This window comes from Lissotriton helveticus, chromosome 8 (genome assembly GCF_964261635.1).
Source record: "Lissotriton helveticus chromosome 8, aLisHel1.1, whole genome shotgun sequence".
Taxonomy (NCBI): Eukaryota; Metazoa; Chordata; class Amphibia; order Caudata; family Salamandridae; genus Lissotriton; species Lissotriton helveticus.
Window position 1 is genome coordinate 1,137,360,426 of NC_136069.1, and position 18,428 is coordinate 1,137,378,853.

The 18,428-nt window shown below is 44.8% G+C and overlaps 1 protein-coding gene across 1 annotated transcript in view; it reads right to left on the reverse strand.

Annotated features, from left to right (window-relative positions):
* Positions 1-18,428, reverse strand: part of IL18R1 (interleukin 18 receptor 1) — a 305,537-nt gene that overhangs the window by 111,122 nt on the left and 175,987 nt on the right. The window contains 1 exon segment of the mRNA XM_078658948.1: positions 6,045-6,184. Within this exon segment, the coding sequence (XP_078515074.1) occupies positions 6,045-6,184 (140 nt within the window).

The following is an 18,428-nucleotide window of genomic DNA, read 5'->3' on the forward strand; positions in this document are numbered from 1 at the left end:
CCACCTGCAATGGGGAGAGAGCCACAGGGGCTAATGAGACTTGACAGGACAGTTACCTTGCAAACGAATCAGTCTCCAGTCCAGTTCCTGAACCGCCACAGGCACCAATGCAGTGGTCCTGATGAAAGGAATACAGGATACTGACAATGCTTATGGATGCTGATCCGGTAATGGGGGTCTTCCTTGGGCCTCTCCTCGGTCCATGGTCATGATGGGGTGTCTTTGGCCACATGGGGTTGATGTCCATCGACAACCATTTAAGTTCAATCAAAAACCAGTTGTCACTGGCCTACTGGTCTACAGTTACAGCAAAACCAGTGGTCCCCTTTAACTGAGGCTAGTGTCTCTCTTGGGTGACCAAACTGCACTCCAACAACTCTCCCAGGTGCAGCAGATTCAAGTGCAATTTTGAGGGTCAGGACTTGGTCTCCCAGGATGCCCTTTGGCAATCAGCAATAGTCAGGCAATCCTGGCTTCCAACTAGCTAAGGCACAGTCCTTCAGCTTCAGGAGAAAGTCAGCCAACTGACACTTGGAGTCAATTCATCTGTCTGAGTGTGTGGAGCTCAGTAGTCCATGCAAGTTATGTGGCTGTCTAAGGGGTACATGGGCTTGGGTAAACAGGTTTGGCAAATGTTTCCCACTCTCTGTCCTTGATGCCAACCTGCCCATCAAGACATAAAGAACATCCCCTCTTTTTTTTTTGTTTTCTTTTTTTGTCCTCATTACCACCATGGTATCAAATGCCAGACCGAACAAGCCTTCTACCAGCTGTCTCAGAACATCCCCTCTTGTGTGTGTCCACCATTTGCCCTTCAAAGGCAGCTCCCTCTTTGAAGTCCACCTTTTGGGCTTCCACCCTGTTGCACTTTCCTGCAAGGGAGCAGTAACACCTCTTCCAAAGGCAGGGCCTTTTTTGCTTTTTCTTGAGAGTCATTCACACATCCCCATCAGGAGAGGATAAGGCTGTCTTGTGGCCAGCAACTGTAAATGATCACTGCAAAACCTTGAGAAACAGACTGGCAGCTTTCTAGAGCTGCCATTTACTTAATTATTACATGACATTCAACTTGAGCATCAAGATGAGTTTAATGCAACACTTATCTTGATACGTTGAAGTACCAACATTAGTAGTGCCATTCGAAAGTTAGCACAGCTGAGTGGTCAGGATTTAACCCTGTAATCTCCAAAGGAGCTACGAGTCTTTTTACAGTAAAAATGACATTTTGGGGTATTTACTATCAGGACATGAAAAAACACTTGTCCCACTTTTTTACATACAGCACCCTGACTTAGGGCTCTCTAGGCATGCCATAGGGGTGACTTAAATATATTGAAAGGGAAGGGCTGGACTTTGTCATTACTTAAAATGGCAAAATTATGATAGCAGTTCAAAAACTGCTCTTCAAGTCAGCAATGCAAGACTGGGAGTTATGCTTTGCTTTTGATCACACTCATGGTGGCAAAATAAGTGCTTCAGTCCACGAGGGACACTTTCACTTACAGGCCCTGCATATCTCTAGTACAATATACTAAGGACATACTTTTAAGTTAACTTAGGAAAATTGTGGGTGAGCCAATCACACATACACATATTGAGGGTCAGAGCGCAGGCACTGAGGCCTGTTTGTTGGTAAAAAAAACAGCAACAACCCTGGGGGTGATTATTCAAAAAGTGACATTTCCTTATACACAGCCACACCTCTGGGTGGGCACTGGGAGTTCTGACCCGAGTAAGAAAGGTTTTGCCATGTTGGATTTAGGAAGGGGGGTAGCTCAAACAGGAAGTGCTACAAAAGTGGAAGTAGTCACGCCTGGAAACTTCTGCCCCTTTGGTTAGTGAGAGGCCGGGAGATTCCCCACCCAGAGGCTGGCACTAGGCAAAATGTGGCACCCCGTTTTCCCTCCTCATATCACTTTGGGACCTGTGAAAGGACAGAAGAGAACGGGATGTATTTCTGTGACCTGAGATGAGTCTTGAAAACTGGATCTGCTATCCCACTGGTTCCTAGGACAAAGAATTAGACTGCAAAGGTCGCAAGGCTGACCTCCTGTCTGGGTTACAGAGACAGAACACGCTTTAACAGGCCTTTTCCTTGTATTCCAGCTGACCAGATCCATTTGTTGGACATGTGTTGTTTTGATGACTTTACTCTATTTTTATAAATTGGTTTGGGATTTTTCTTGTATTGTGTTTTCACTATATTACTGTTTTCTTACTGCATAAATACTTAACACATTGCCTCTAAGTTATGCCTGAATGTTTTTGTGCCAAGCTAGCTGAGGATGAAACACAGGTTTATTTAGTGACTTTTAGAGTGCACCCTGTTAAGGATTGTGGTTATTATTTAAGGTGGGTTCTCATCCTTCTCCACTAATACGCCAATTTCTTACACCTATTGTTTAGAGAGTGTCGAGAAGTCACCTCCACCCTTTGGGTGGTGAAAACAATAAATGTGGCTCCCCAAAGCACTTTGCTCAGAAAAATTCGGGACCTGTGGAAGATCAGAAGAAGGCTGGGCCCTGCTTGCTGTGCCCCGAGAGTAGCCCTGAAGGACCAGACACACGCTATCTAGAACCCAGGAAAGCAAGGTAGAATTCTAGGGTCATTTGGATGACTTCCTCTGTGGCCACAGGGGTACAATAAGCAGCAGTATTCTTTTTATCCTAAAGTGACCAGTTGACCAATACAAATTGGAAATAGACTGGACCATGCTGGTGGCCTCTGCTGGAGAGAGTTCTGGTCTCTAAGCATTGTCATTCAGGTCTTGGGAACTGGTCCACCGTCGATTTTTTGTGATCTTCCTGCCTGCCATCTTGCACATCTGCATGCCTGATTTAGAGGTTGGCAGGTTGTGGGAAAATAGACAGCTCTGCCGAGACTCCTGCTCCCAAGATGACAGCGGCAGAGCCAGAAGCAGCTTGATTTGGGAGTCCCACCCACCTTTCCGCCATCCAGTCAATCAAGGTTTTTCTGGCTAGGTCATTGCCATGCATGAGTCAGCGGAATCGAAGGAAAGTTGTGAAAAGTCAAGTTTTTTCGGGGCGGGCAACTTTGGAATCTGTCTTGTAGGCCACTGTCCAGATCATAATACCATAAATTGCCCTCACAGACCATCATATTTTTATCATTAGACATAGTTCATATACATTCCATTAAACAACAAGCATGCAACAGTGAAAACTCAAATCATCTCACTGCTATTTTATTTTATCAAAATATTTCATATTCTTTTTTCATCTCATTTTTTATATATTTTTATACTTTGCCAAAAAACTTCGTTTTTATAAATTGTTGTTTATCATATTTTCTTATAAAAACACAGTAATGTATTTTTCTGGACTTGTCAATTCACAAGTACATTTCTTTTATAACAGTGATTATTCACTATCCAAAAAATAAGGAACAAATTCTAATAAAAAAGTCTATAAACAAATTCCCCTGGTTAAGAATAAATACATACAATCATACTACAATCACACCCGTTCAAACAATCTCATCCCAACTACACTCATACAATATCTGTACACAGTTGAGTAATTTCTGGCAAGAGGGTGCTCCTGCCAGCATTGGAGTCTCAATGTGGAACACGAGACTCAGCACTAGATCGACGCGCGTTTCGGTGGGTAATAGATGTACAGGCTACCTTCCTCAGGACCTTTCCAGATATCTAGCAATCAATTCCCAGGGGACATTGTGCCACAGAGGCAGTACATGTGCAGCTTAATACTGTAAATCCAGACAGTATCGATCAACTTAACATGAGTCTCATCAGACCTCCAAGGATAGTTTATCAAAATCCCAAACACTTGTTTTTGTGTATGGACATCGTCATGTCAGAATTTCAGCAGGTAGGCTGATATATACATTTTAGGTCGCAGATATGAATCCTTTCCAATTCGGAATGTTTTTTGCTGTCTTCCTTTCAATCCAAAAAGTTTTATGTTGATACCTTCTCATTCCTTTAAGTGCACTGCTGTGTCGGCCGCCCCATGACACCACAATAAAAAAAATGTACCACTGTCCAGATCATTCCTGTGCTGCTGCTCCCTGGCCGCAATGATCAGTGATTCCGTTGTGGCCGGGATCAAATGTAGGCTTCCGTGTCACTTACCCTATGCAGTTTATGGTAACATGTTATTTTGTCCTGTGTGATTTAACATGCAACAAAATGGACAGTACACATTACCTGCATATACATTACAACACATACACAACATATACATGTGTTTTACGATAATAATGTGTATTCTCACCTGTCTTAACACCAGCTGGATCTCACTGTGTCATTACGGCTGACAGGAGACTGCCAGCACAGGTTTTACATCTAAATTGGCTCGTAAGAAACCCACTAGCCCGACGGGCAGCAAAGTACTGTCTGTCAGATAGCAGAGCAGACCACAGCTGCGGCGGAAACTGGTTATAGCTGTAATATCTAAATACGACAGTCAGACCACTGTGGGGTTGATGGAGTACTTGGGACCGCTGTGGTGGTGGGATGGTGGTAAAACCACCAAGATATAAATCATGCCCTTAGTTAGAAGCCAAAACTGTCTGGGTATAGTCAACACGCTCTCCATTGAGGCAAGACTGAAATCATACCTAGCCACTTCCATAGATTATCATTGCTGCTTAGCCCTTTTTGGTGCTATTTTTGCACACAACTTTTAAAAATTCATATCTTCAGTTCCTCTAATTGGATATTTGTTATTTTGGTGTAATTTTGTTCATTGCACTTTATTTTCCTAATTCAGTTTGGTATTTTCTATTGTTTGGTATTTCTACTTTATTACTGTTTTCGTACTGCATAATTACAATGCTCCCAGTTAAGCCTGTCTTTTCCATAGCTATAAGGGCATTGGGCTCAAGGAAATTTAGGGCCTGATTATGGGTTTGACGACCACCAGTTCCATGGTGATGGTGCGCCAACCATGACCACTGTTTTATGACTTTGGTGGCCTGACTGCCATAGGATCGGTGCTGCTGCTAGGGATTCACAATCCCTGGCAGTCTTGCAGTGGTCTGAGCCCACAATATGCTAGCAGTGCAACTGCTGCACAGCCAAGCATGAGTTTCCTCGCTGCCTAGTGAACCCGCTATGAAAGGTTGGTGGTGAGATAATTAAGGGGCCCTACAGGGCCCCTTGGTGCCTCAGTGCAGAGGGATGCATGAAGGGGGCACATGGTGCACACCCTGTCTTTCTGCATCCCCAGTTCTTTACAGTCCATGCCGTGCTGGAAAGCGCGGTGGCAGTCCCATGGCACTGCCTTTCCAAGACTCTCCTATGAGCCTTTGAAAGGGAGTGCCATGGGCCATCTGCCGCAGGACCATCACCCAGATTTCAACTTGTAATCAGAGGGCAGCTAGCAGTGGAGTTTGCCGCCCCACTCCCTCACTGCCAAACTTATAACCAGACCCTTGGTGCAATGTTTATTACCAATGCTGATTAAAGGGTCATGACATAAGAGGTGCAAAGAATCAGCATACTGGAGGTTTGGGTTGATGCATATGCAGTGGCGGCTCCTCCTCTGAGGCGGAGGAGCGTCGCCCCGCTGCTTCAGCTGCAAGCTGAATAAAAAAATTAAAATGATAATAATGTGTGTTATTATCATTTAGTTCTTTATATTCAACTTGCAGCTGAAAACAGGCGGGCAGGATTGGGCTTCCGGCGACACAGGGGGAGGAGTGATGGTAGCACCTAAAGTGCCATGACGCTTTGGTTGGCCATCTCAGCCGGCCAAAGCGTCATGCACACTCTGCATGTTCTACACATAAGCTGTATTTCATCCTAGATAGAGTACATGTGCAGGCTGCCAGCCCCTGTCTGAGCACTGAACCATGGCGCTCGGACCAATCACAATGTTACTAAGGCAGTGTTGTGATTGGTTAGGGAGGACGGAGAAAGAAGAGACAGCTGTAGGAGGTAAAGAGGTGAGTGCTATTTTTTTATTATTCCCCCCTCCTACCTTCCCTCTCCCCAGCCACACCACCCATGGTCCGTAGCAGCGGCTCCTGTGCATATACATGATGTAAGAAGGCCGTACCTTTCTTTCTCAGTATGAATGTTCTATTCCGTTTTGCCAAAACGCTCAGCAAAACACAGGTGTAATTGTTCTCCAAATCCTCCTCTTTAACAAGCTCAAAGTGTAGTTCAGTTGTTATGTACTTTTTTCCTTCTGAAATGCTGCAATATAAAATCATTAACATTTTTATAATACGTCTGCTTTGTCTTTCAAAACGAAACCCTGCCAAATATACTCTTCTTTTCAATATTCATTTGTAAATGATAAAATGATCAAGCAGTTTTATTTAGAGAAGGGTATGCTCATATACAATCATCATTTATTTATTTTTATTTATTTATTTATTTATTTTGAAAGTTTTATATAGCGCGGACAAGATCTTTGCAGATATCAGAGCGCTTTACACAGAAGGGGTACATGAGGGAACATAGTCAAAACAATTAAATCAGAGGAGCATACAGTACAAATAAGTGTAAATTATTTCTTACATAACAGGCAATTATAGGTGTCTCTAATATAAAACCAATAGTTCCACTCAACACTACTTCCTTATATACCGGATGCATTCTTTAAGTCAACACTTTATACATTATCATTCAGGTATTTATAACTTTGAATTCAATATTATCACACATACACAATATTATACACACTCGCACACACAGACATACACACGCATTCAGACACACATACACACTCCTTGTGTATGGGTTGTGGTCCTGTACATACTTTAGAATTTTACATTTCGGTACCTTTTTAGTTTTAGTTTGTAACCATAACTGCACTTGAATAGTGTCTTTATCCACTGCATTTCTGACTTTTCGTTCAGCATATGTTGAGGTATTAACCAAAATTAACCATGACCTCACTTTAACCTTTGTTTTTCAGTGAATCTTTCCAGCAGAACCCTTCTGCCAACCCCCTGGCAGCTGATGGCCATGCATAGTGCAGTTGGCCAAGCACTGTTACAGTGCATCTGAGATCCCGAAAATGTTTGTTGGACTCAGGAAGGGTCTAGGACACTCAGTAATTTTTAGAAAACAATCACAATCACTGGATGATGTCATAAGTGATTTCATTTGAGATGTCATCAGTGATGTAATGAGTAATGTTACTGACCATATCATGAGTGATGTAATATGTGAGTCATAAGTAGTGATTTGCGGAGGCGTGAGTTGTAGTTAGATCAGGTAAAAATAACTACTGAATTTCTCTGGTTGTGTATGAGTGAAATGTCAGCCTAACTATAATGTCCCCGTAACTTTTGGTTTTTCCAGTGAATTTCTAAGGTTTTTTGAAATGCAAATTCCTAACTATTGTGTACCTGTCAGCTCTGGGTTTTTAAGTGAATTTCAGCGACCACCACATCAAAAATGTATAATTGCAAAATGGATTATAAGCAACACACTAAACACATTACTATCTAAATGAATCTAAAATATCATGTATAACCTCCTTAATATCTCTATAAACAGTGTATAACTCTTTCAGTGGAAAGTCCCTCATTCACTGTATAAGTATTTGAGTGGATCTGTGAGACGGTGAATCAGTCTATCAATGGATCTGTAATGAACTGCGTGACTGTCTCAGTGCATATATGAGTGGGTGCATCAGTGTCTTAATTGTTCGGTGATTGGTCTCTCAGTCAATCTGTGAGTTGGTGCATGAGTGCCTTTGTGCATTTGTAAGTATATGGCTGTCTGACTGGACCGGTGACTCGATACATAAGTGTCTAAGTAGGTGTCTGAGAGGGTGAGTGAGTAGGTGCATGACTGTCTGAGTGGGTCTGTGAGTGAGTTCATGAGCCTCTCAGTGGGTCAGTGACTGGGAGTGTGAGTGTCTGATTGGTTCTGTGAATGGGTGCATGAGTCTCTGAGTGGGATTGTGAGTGGGTGTTCCAGTGTGTGAATGTATGAGTGACTGGGTGCATAAGTCACTGAGTGGGTTTGTGAGTGGGTGTGTGAGTGTCTCAATGGGTCTGTGAGTGAGAGCATAAGTCTCTGAGTGGGTGCCTGAGTGGAATCGTGACTGGATCCGTGACTTGGAGGGTGATGGTCTGGGAGGGTCTGTGAGTTGATGTGTGAGTCCGAGTAGGTGTATGAGTGAGTGCATATATCTGAGTGAGTTTGTGAGTGGGTGTGTGAGTCTCTGAGTGTAGGAGTGAGTATATGAGTGACTGAGTGCAGAAGTCTTTAAGAAGGGTGTGTGAGTGGCTGTATGTGTGTGAATGAGTGGATCTATGATTGGGTGTATGAGTGTCCCAGTGGATCTGTCATTGGGTGTCTCAGTGGATCTGAGAGTAGATACATGAGTTTGAGTGGGCCTGTAAGGGGGTGTGTGAGTCTCTGAGTGGGTATGTGAGTGGGTACATGAGTGCCCAGGTGGGTCTGTGAGTGCATCTAACAGTCTCTAAGTATGTATGAGACTGTTCGCATGAGTCTATAAGTGGGTTTTTAAGTAGGTGCGTGAGTCATTGAGTGGGTCTGTACATGGGTACATCACTCTCCAAGTGGGTCTCTAAGTGGATGAATGAGTACCTGAATGGGTATATGAGTGGGTGCATAAGTATCCGACTGGATATGTGACTGGATGTATAACTGTGTGAGTGGGTATGTGAATGTGTGTAAAAGTGTCTGAGTGAGATTGAGAGTGTGTACATGAGCCTGTGACAGTGACTGGAGAGTGTGTACAAATATATATATATTTTGTTTTATATTATTTTATAAACTCGACCCCGGAGGCGTCCAGGGAGGTGTGACTTGCATGGATCCCCCAACGTTTTCTTACCCAGAATACCTTGCAAACCTAAAAAAAAATCTAAATCTTCTTACATTTCTGTGCGGTAAAGTTGTGGAATCACCAGGCTGACTCAAATTTCATACTACACAGTGATCCCCCAGGTTTCCCTAGATGGCCGCCAAAACAGGTACCTAAAATGCAGTTGCCCCTTTGCAAAACCAGATTGTTTTGCGATAGCTGGGGGTCTCTGAGTTTTTGGTCCAAAGCAAGGTGGCCATCTAAATATGGAAGAGGATTTGTATACTCATCTAGGTTAATAGAATGCAGTTTAAAATCTGAAGTGAGGTGATATGTAAATAGACTTGTGGAACTACTGGATTGTTTTTACAATGACTGTTTGCCCACTTGGGCAGAATTGAAAAAATCAAAGCGCGTATGCCCACCGGGGCTGTATTAATTTAGGGTGAAAAAAACCACATTCCTGCATTATGAAATTTCAATAGAGGGCTGTCAGATTATATATATAATGAAATATTGCTTATTGTTTAAAGTCTAATTTTGTCTACAGCGCGAAGCAATTTTTTCTCTGTTTTATGATATTTGAATATATATATATATATCGAATAAAAGAACACCCAAAGACGTAATGGACAATCATCCGGCACTCCACGGTAGGGGTTTAAAAAACACTCCGTTTATTATGTCTTGACGATATACATCAACGCGTTTCGGAAGTCATGCTTCCTTGTTCACGATGCCGAGCCATCATTTTTTTCAGATTAAAATACAAAACACAGTGGTAGTAAACATCAATAAGGGACATAGTATTTCACCACTAAGCCTTTGTTTCATACAATGTGGCGGCCATCTTTAAATGTGTTACTGTCAGTATTCACAAGTATATCTCATTGAGGCTCACTCTCTACTGGTTCTCAACTCTCAAATGTTTGATTTTGAATGCATGGAATTATATATTGGGAAAAACAATTCCTCATTTTTATACATTTATAACAAAACCCAAGTTACTTCACAATTGTAAATTATACAATGGAAAAGTTTGAAAGCGCAAGTGCATTGAGAAATTTGGTCATATCAGCTTTAGGATATCTTTTTTAGCTGGTTTTTGTAAGTGCAATTGCTAGTGCCTATATCTATTTGATGCCAGTTCAAACAAATTCAAAAGTGCCAGTGCAATAGTACAAAATGGATTGTACAGTCATTATTCCGCTAACTCCAAGTTTGTGCACTATGAAGTATAACCGTCCATGGATATAATATCTCATGACCTATGTACAATTAAGAAACAGATCATTCTATATACCCAATCAAAAGTCAGTTTACAAAAATCTTATTACAATTTAACTCCTAAAGTGCAAATTTTTGTCCGGCACCTTTAAAGTGCTTGTGCTTGTGTAAACAATGGTAACTTTTCAATGTAAACATATCAATCCCCTTAATGTAAACAAAACTTCAATACAGTACCATGATATAGAAATAACGTGCAAATGTATATGTAACAAGATGGAATTTCTCTATGTAAACATTTCACTCTTCTCAATTTCTAAAATCCTTATAATACAGTACAATAATCTCTTAAAGTGCTAATGCATAAATATTCCTAAATCAAATGAACTAGTCTTCCCAACTGAATGGCATGAGTTCTCTCACTTCATATGACAAAATACTACCACTGTAAAAAATAGTTTAAAAACAATCAATCCATGGTTTTCAGTGCAGATTCTCTTATTCTAACTTTTCATCAAAAACATCAAGACAGACAAGTATAAAGGTCCTCATCTACGTTGAGCCCATATGGTTCATTACAGTTAAACTCTAGAATAAAATATGTTTCTAGTTTCTGGAGTTCTCTTTCTCTGTCCCCCCCCTCTCTTTTTCTTGGGGACTTCTGCTATACATGTATACTGCAGGCTCACCGGGTTACTTTGGTGATGGGATCCAAAGTGTCTAGCAATGGTATATGTTCTGTCTTGATTAACAATCGCTCGCCTGTGTTGAAGGATTCGTTGGTGCACAGGCAGAGTGGTGCCTCCTATATATATTTTTGGACAAGAGCACTGTAGCAAATAAACAACAAAACTACTTTTACGAGTCAAAAAGCTTCTAATGGTTACAGTTTTGTTAAAAAAAAATCTAAAATCTGTACGGTTCATGCCATGTTGGCAAGCCTTACATTTAGTATACTTTTTAAAACCATGTTTCTGTTGTAGCCAATTCGAGAGGCCCTTCTTTTTTTTCAGGAAATGCACTTTTAACAATCAGGTCTTTAAGAGATTTAGATCTTTATATGTAACTTCTGGCTTTCTTTTTACTCTAGTACCCAATACCGGATCGCTTTTCACAAGATGCCAGTGCTTGTTCAGGATAGATCTAATTTCCCTGTGCTTTACATTGAAGGTGGTTATAAATCTAGGGTTGTCATGGTTCACCAGATATTTACTCTGTTCCTGTTGTTGTTTAGTTCTAGAAGGTTCAAATAGAATCTTTTATCTCTCCAGATTTCTAGCTTTGGTTGATGCCCCTTTCAATATATCTCAATGGTATCCCCGTAGGATGAATCGCTGAGTCATTTCTTTTTCTATCCTGTCATATTCTTCATCACTGCTGCAAGTTATCCTAGCTCTATAGTATTCTCCAAATGGAATACTCCTAATAGGCGCAGCAGGATGAGCACTGTCTGCATGGAGAACTGAATTTCCAGCAGTGGCCTTCCGGAATATGGTTGCCTCTAACTTACCATCAAGGGGTTTAATCCGGATAAATCCAGGAAGTCTATTGTGGTTTTACTGTAATGACCTACATATTCTAAATGTAAAGAATTTTGATTAAGGTCATTGATAAACAGCTCGATGTCTGTCTCCGTGCCCTGCCACAGCACGAAGACATCATCAATGAACCGAACGCACAACAGGACATGTTCAGTCCACTGGTTCAGGGGACCGCCTCCGAGCACCCATTCCTCCCACCAGCCAATATGTAAGTTGGCATACCTTGGGGCATATATATATATAAAGATACATATTCACTGACAAAACCATAGGTTTCAGGGGCGTTATAGTTAGCTGGACATGTCACTCATACAAAACCATTGAAATTCATTGAAGTTCAGCTAACTATAACTCGCGCACTGCTAATGATGTCCCATATTACATCACTCATGACATGGTCAGTGACATCACTCATGACATCACTGATGACATCTCAAATGACATCCCTGATGACATTACTGATGACATCATCCAGTGAATGTGTGTCTTTCGGAAAATTAAATATTTTTTATATATGTATATCTCAAGGTCGATGGAAGAATACATGGGTAAATAAGTGTCTAAATCAATGTTTTTTGTAAAATTGATTGTATAACTGACTGATTATGTGTATCTTAGTGAATACATGGGTTAGCGAGTCATGTTTAAATATGTAAATATCTGTATCAGTTGCTCACTTTGTGTATAAGTGGCTGCATTGGTTGGTGATTAGCTACACGAGTGTCTATTTGGGTTATTAGTTGGTTTTCTGAGTATCAGTCTGAATGTCTGAGTGTCTGTATGGTTCGGCGGGGGGTATTACTTAGCGCATAGGTGCATGAATGAGTGACTCACTGTTTGTATGTGTTGTAGACAGCATGACTGCAGGACTGTATGGGTGGATGAGTGTGTGTATGAGTGTGTTAGCGAGTGAATGACTGTCTCACTAGTGTCTTTATGAGCAACTACATGTGCTTTAAACTAGTATATGTGAGTATTGGTGTGTATAAGTGAGTATATGTGAGAGTGAGAGATTGGAAGAGTTCCTGTATAAATAAGTATGTATTTCTATAAGTGATTGTTTATGAGAGTAAGTATGTGTGCGTTTGTGTAGAAGTAAGTGTAGTGGTGTGTATATAACTGTATATGCAAGTAAATGGATGTTTGATTCTTTATTAGCATGAGTGACTATGTGTGTGAGTAACTCTATGAATGAGTGGCGGTGTGTAACAGGATGTATAGGTGTATGAGTACATATGATGAGTGAGTACATGTATGAGTGACTATATAGGACTGTTGGTGAATGAGTGGATGTGTATGTAGATCTTTGAATTACTGAACAGGTTGTTGTAACTGGTATTGGTATGTCCATTTTTTTGAAAATGTTAGTTTCTATTTTTGAATGTGTGTATCAAAGGTTATATTAGAGTGTCCCTGCTTTTACCAAACGGGCTGCTCTACGGTCAGATCGTCCTTCCTGCTGTTTATTCCTGGAACCCTGAACCCACGCCTCCCGGCCCCCGCTTCGCGGGCGCCGCTCGTGAGCCTGTGACTCACCAGCTGCGGGGATCTGCTTAACCGCCGGCGCAGGGAGTGAAGCCGTTTTCCATCAAGGCTCGTTGGGGGACTGCGAGGACCAGCGGGCAGTGCGCTAACCTGCCACAGCTGGTCCTCTTCCCGCCGACTCCTCCCTGGCCCTTGAAAACTGAGGCTGGACTTGGACTCTGTGTGTCCCTGCTTTTACCAAACGGGCTGCTCTACGGTCAGATCGTCCTTACTGCTGTTTATTCCTGGAACCCTGAACCCACGCCTCCCCGCCCCCGCTTCGCGGGCGCCGCTCGTGAGCCTGTGACTCACCAGCTGCGGGGATCTGCTTAACCGCCGGCGCAGGGAGTGAAGCCGTTTTCCATCAAGGCTCGTTGGGGGACTGCGAGGACCAGCGGGCAGTGCGCTAACCTGCCACAGCTGGTCCTCTTCCCGCCGACTCCTCCCTGGCCCTTGAAAACTGAGGCTGGACTTGGACTCTGTGTGTCCCTGCTTTTACCAAACGGGCTGCTCTACGGTCAGATCGTCCTTCCTGCTGTTTATTCCTGGAACCCTGAACCCACGCCTCCCGGCCCCCGCTTCGCGGGCGCCGCTCGTGAGCCTGTGACTCACCAGCTGCGGGGATCTGCTTAACCGCCGGCGCAGGGAGTGAAGCCGTTTTCCATCAAGGCTCGTTGGGGGACTGCGAGGACCAGCGGGCAGTGCGCTAACCTGCCACAGCTGGTCCTCTTCCCGCCGACTCCTCCCTGGCCCTTGAAAACTGAGGCTGGACATGGACTCTGTGTGTCCCTGCTTTTACCAAACGGGCTGCTCTATGGTCAGATTGTCCTTCCTGCTGTTTATTCCTGGAACCCTGAACCCACGCCTCCCGGCCCCCGCTTCGCGGACGCCGCTCGTGAGCCTGTGACTCACCAGCTGCGGGGATCTGCTTAACCGCCGGCGCAGGGAGTGAAGCCGTTTTCCATCAAGGCTCGTTGGGGGACTGCGAGGACCAGCGGGCAGTGCGCTAGCCTGCCACAGCTGGTCCTCTTCCCGCCGACTCCTCCCTGGCCCTTGAAAACTGAGGCTGGACTTGGACTCTGTGTGTCCCTGCTTTTACCAAACGGGCTGCTCTACGGTCAGATCGTCCTTCCTGCTGTTTATTCCTGGAACCCTGAACCCACGCCTCCCGGCCCCCGCTTCGCGGGCGCCGCTCGTGAGCCTGTGACTCACCAGCTGCGGGGATCTGCTTAACCGCCGGCGCAGGGAGTGAAGCCGTTTTCCATCAAGGCTCGTTGGGGGACTGCGAGGACCAGCGGGCAGTGCGCTAACCTGCCACAGCTGGTCCTCTTCCCGCCGACTCCTCCCTGGCCCTTGAAAACTGAGGCTGGACTTGGACTCTGTGTGTCCCTGCTTTTACCAAACGGGCTGCTCTAAGGTCAGATCGTCCTCCCTGCTGTTTATTCCTGGAACCCTGAACCCACGCCTCCCGGCCCCCGCTTCGCGGGCGCCGCTCGTGAGCCTGTGACTCACCAGCTGCGGGGATCTGCTTAACCGCCGGCGCAGGGAGTGAAGCCGTTTTCCATCAAGGCTCGTTGGGGGACTGCGAGGACCAGCGGGCAGTGCGCTAACCTGCCACAGCTGGTCCTCTTCCCGCCGACTCCTCCCTGGCCCTTGAAAACTGAGGCTGGACTTGGACTCTGTGTGTCCCTGCTTTTACCAAACGGGCTGCTCTACGGTCAGATCGTCCTTCCTGCTGTTTATTCCTGGAACCCTGAACCCACGCCTCCCGGCCCCCACTTCGCGGGCGCCGCTCGTGAGCCTGTGACTCACCAGCTGCGGGGATCTGCTTAACCGCCGGCGCAGGGAGTGAAGCCGTTTTCCATCAAGGCTCGTTGGGGGACTGCGAGGACCAGCGGGCAGTGCGCTAACCTGCCACAGCTGGTCCTCTTCCCGCCGACTCCTCCCTGGCCCTTGTAACTAGGGGCGTAGCTACTCCTCAAGGACTACATAACTGGATAACCACCACCGGCCCGCGGGACGCGTGCGGACGCGCTCGGGCGAAGCCCGGGCAAAGAGCGGGCCGTTTGAGGCCGTTCGAGGACCGGAGAGACTGGACTGGACCTCATCCCCTTGGTTCTTCATCCTTCTAGTAAGCATTGTTTTCATTTAAATCTTTCCCGTGCTTAGTAAGCCACTAACTATTCTAGCAGTATGTGCACACGGGCTACTCGGAGTAAAGCCGCCAAGGGTGGGAAGCTGGCTAATGGAACTCTGGATGACTTCATCACCAGAACAAACACAGCCATCGACCACGAAATTTCAAAAATGCAAAAACGTGTATCTTTGGACCTTGAAGCTGCTAGAAGACTGTCCCAAACTTTCGCTACGTCAAAGAAATCCTCCTTAGGCCACATAGCATCAGCTAAGAGTCCTGAACACCAACCTAATCCCAGTCTAATAACAACCTATGCAGAGGTCCACCAAACTCCTTCCCTATCACCAAGTCTCACTTTGACCCCCAGCTCCCCTAAACTACGAAATATTATTCTTTCTCCTGTGCATGCTAGTATCCCGGGTGATGATACTGACATAGACACAGCCCCTATTTAGATTTCCCATAGCACTATTGAGGAGTGCGATAATTCCCAGGGTCTCCACCAAAAGAGTCCTGTTCACAAAAGCAAACGCCATGCAACGTCTGCTTTCTCGCGGGAGAAGGCCAAAATTGCTAGGGTACATTGCCCATCTAACGATAATCCATCCAACCAGGGGGTAGCTTCAATTTCTGTTGTCCAAGACTTGGTCCTCCCAAGCGTTGCTGAGATCTGCTCAAGCTTGTTCCCAACTGATATTGCCACCTCACAGGTGAATACTGGGGGGGAATCTAGTGTAGATGGGGGAAGTGATGTGGAGTTCTTAGAAACAGTTTGGAACTCATTAAAAAAACTCCTTACCCCGCTAGACCTCAGACTCACCCGCATTGAAAACCACCTTTTAGAGATGGAAAAAAGTATCATAAATCTGGCAAGCCTTAGTCTGCAAAGCGCTAAATGGCCTTCAACACCCGAAATGGATACACCCATCAATATTCCAGTTGTATTGCCCTCTAGCAAGCCATCACCTAAACCACGCACCAAAGGCTTTGATCTCAAATCCACCAATCCCACTGTCAAGTCACCGCCATAGTCCCTACAACAGCCAACTAAATCCACTAAAGAGGCTGTTGCCCACAGGGTGAACACAACTAACTATAATCGGTCTACCAAGCAGGGTCAACGGAATGCTGAAAATTTTCGCGGGGGGTATATAGACCTACCCCCTGATGCGAGGCCCTTTGTGATAGTATTAACGGGCGTTCCCGTACTGGGGAGTTCCATCCAAGAAACCTACGGGTCCCTTAAAAACAAGGTTATCCATTGGTTGAACACCAATAGGCAGCTTCCAAGGCACCTGAGAAGCAAAGTCCTAATGGTGCGCAGAGTTCCCTGGATAGGACCATCACGTAAATCTATCGAAGGCGACTGTATTGTGGTCTCTTTTGAAGATCCACAGACAGCTCAACATATTTGTTCTTGGAACATCGGAGAGGATAATTCTTCTATTGCTGCAAGACCCTTAACTTTCTTTTACCCCCGCGCCCTGCCCAAAATCATGTCAGTGAGTGGTCATATCCCCGTTACCCGGCCCGAGGATGGGTGAGTGGGGATTGGCATTATTCCAACAGCAGGTGTCAGGGAATAACAATCGCAAACAGATTTGACTGTCTAGACGAGGTAGACTGACTCTCTCTGCCTCCCCCTATAGCCCATGACGCCAAGACTAAATTATCACCAGATGCTCTGGTTTTACCAATTCCTGAGAGCAGTATAGTTGTGTGTAGCCCTGTTCTGTGCGAATCAGCAATACCTGATGGATCATTGCCCACCACTCCAATTCTCCACCTCCCTATCTGTTATCCATCTGACCACTCTAACCTATATGCAGAAGCTGACACGGGGCTTATGAATAATGCTACCCAGGAAGTAGCTCAGCAAATAATTATCTCGCCCCAGTTTAACTCTTCATCATGGCCTCACCCACTCCCACTCACCCAAATTCATTGTGATAGGGCAGTTCCTGTATTGGCTTCCATGGAAGACAAACTTATAGCTGGTACAGGGTCATATCCTAAACTGGATAATCTTATAGCGGATGTTATGTCACCACCTGCTGATAGGAATCTTGAGCCTAATCTCCTAGTAACTGATCCACCTTCGGGATCGAGGGCTACTGGGAACACTGTTCCGGGTACTGCGCTCCGGATCCTGAGTTGGAATGTAGCAGGCCTTGCAGGAAATCTTAATATCCCCGACTGGAACCTCGCTGTTGAATCTTTTGGGATCTGTTTAATGCAGGAAACTTGGTGCGTTGAACCTTGTCATAAGGTGGGTTATACCACATACTTTGTCCCTGCTCTTCATTCATCCGGATCCTAAGGGCGCCCCTCAGGCGGCCTCTTAATCTGGGTTAGAATTTCCTTGGGCCTTTCCATCAGGCACCTACCCACAAAGTCCCCTGATCTACTGAGACTATTAGTTAAAGGTCAGGGGGGGGAATATGGAAATATTTAATGTCTATCTAAGGGGGGCAAGGGGTGGTGTATCCATGTTGTCACAGACAGGCCTAGAAGAGGAACTTGGAACTTGTAATGCCAATTCTCTTGTCCTACTAGCAGGGGATTTTAATTGCTCTTTTGAGCCTCTCTCTAGCAAGGACATTCTAGACACTTGGGAGGATGACACTAGGGGCCAGATGTAGGTAGGCATTTACCGGTCGGTAACGGCCGAATTCGGCCGTTACCGACCGGTAAATGCAATTTGAGATGTAGGGCCCTGTATTTTACAGACTCTGTAAATTTACCGATAGGTAAATTTACCGATAGGTAAATTTACCGAATATGTAAAATACCGAGTCGGTATTTTTACGGATTCCGGAAAATTGATATGTAGGTGGGACTCTTCTGAGTCCCACAAGCATTAAAAAATCGGTATTTTACCATCAAATACTATTTGATGGTAAAATACCGATTCTGGTGTGCATGCACATGTGTGCATGCACACCTATGCCATATGACAGGCAGACCTGCCCTTAGGGCAGGTATGCCTGCCACATGGCACCCGAGCCTCTTTTGGGGGTGCCAGAGGGTGTCAAAGTGACACCCCCTGCACCCTTGTGACATTCGGTATTTTCCGATGCGGTAAATACCGACCGGTAAATGCCCAATCATTCCTATGGGCTTCAAAGCCCATAGGAATGAATGGGCATTTACCGGTCGGTATTTACCGCATCGGAAAATACCGAATGTTTCCGATTCGGTAAATGCACATCTGTATTT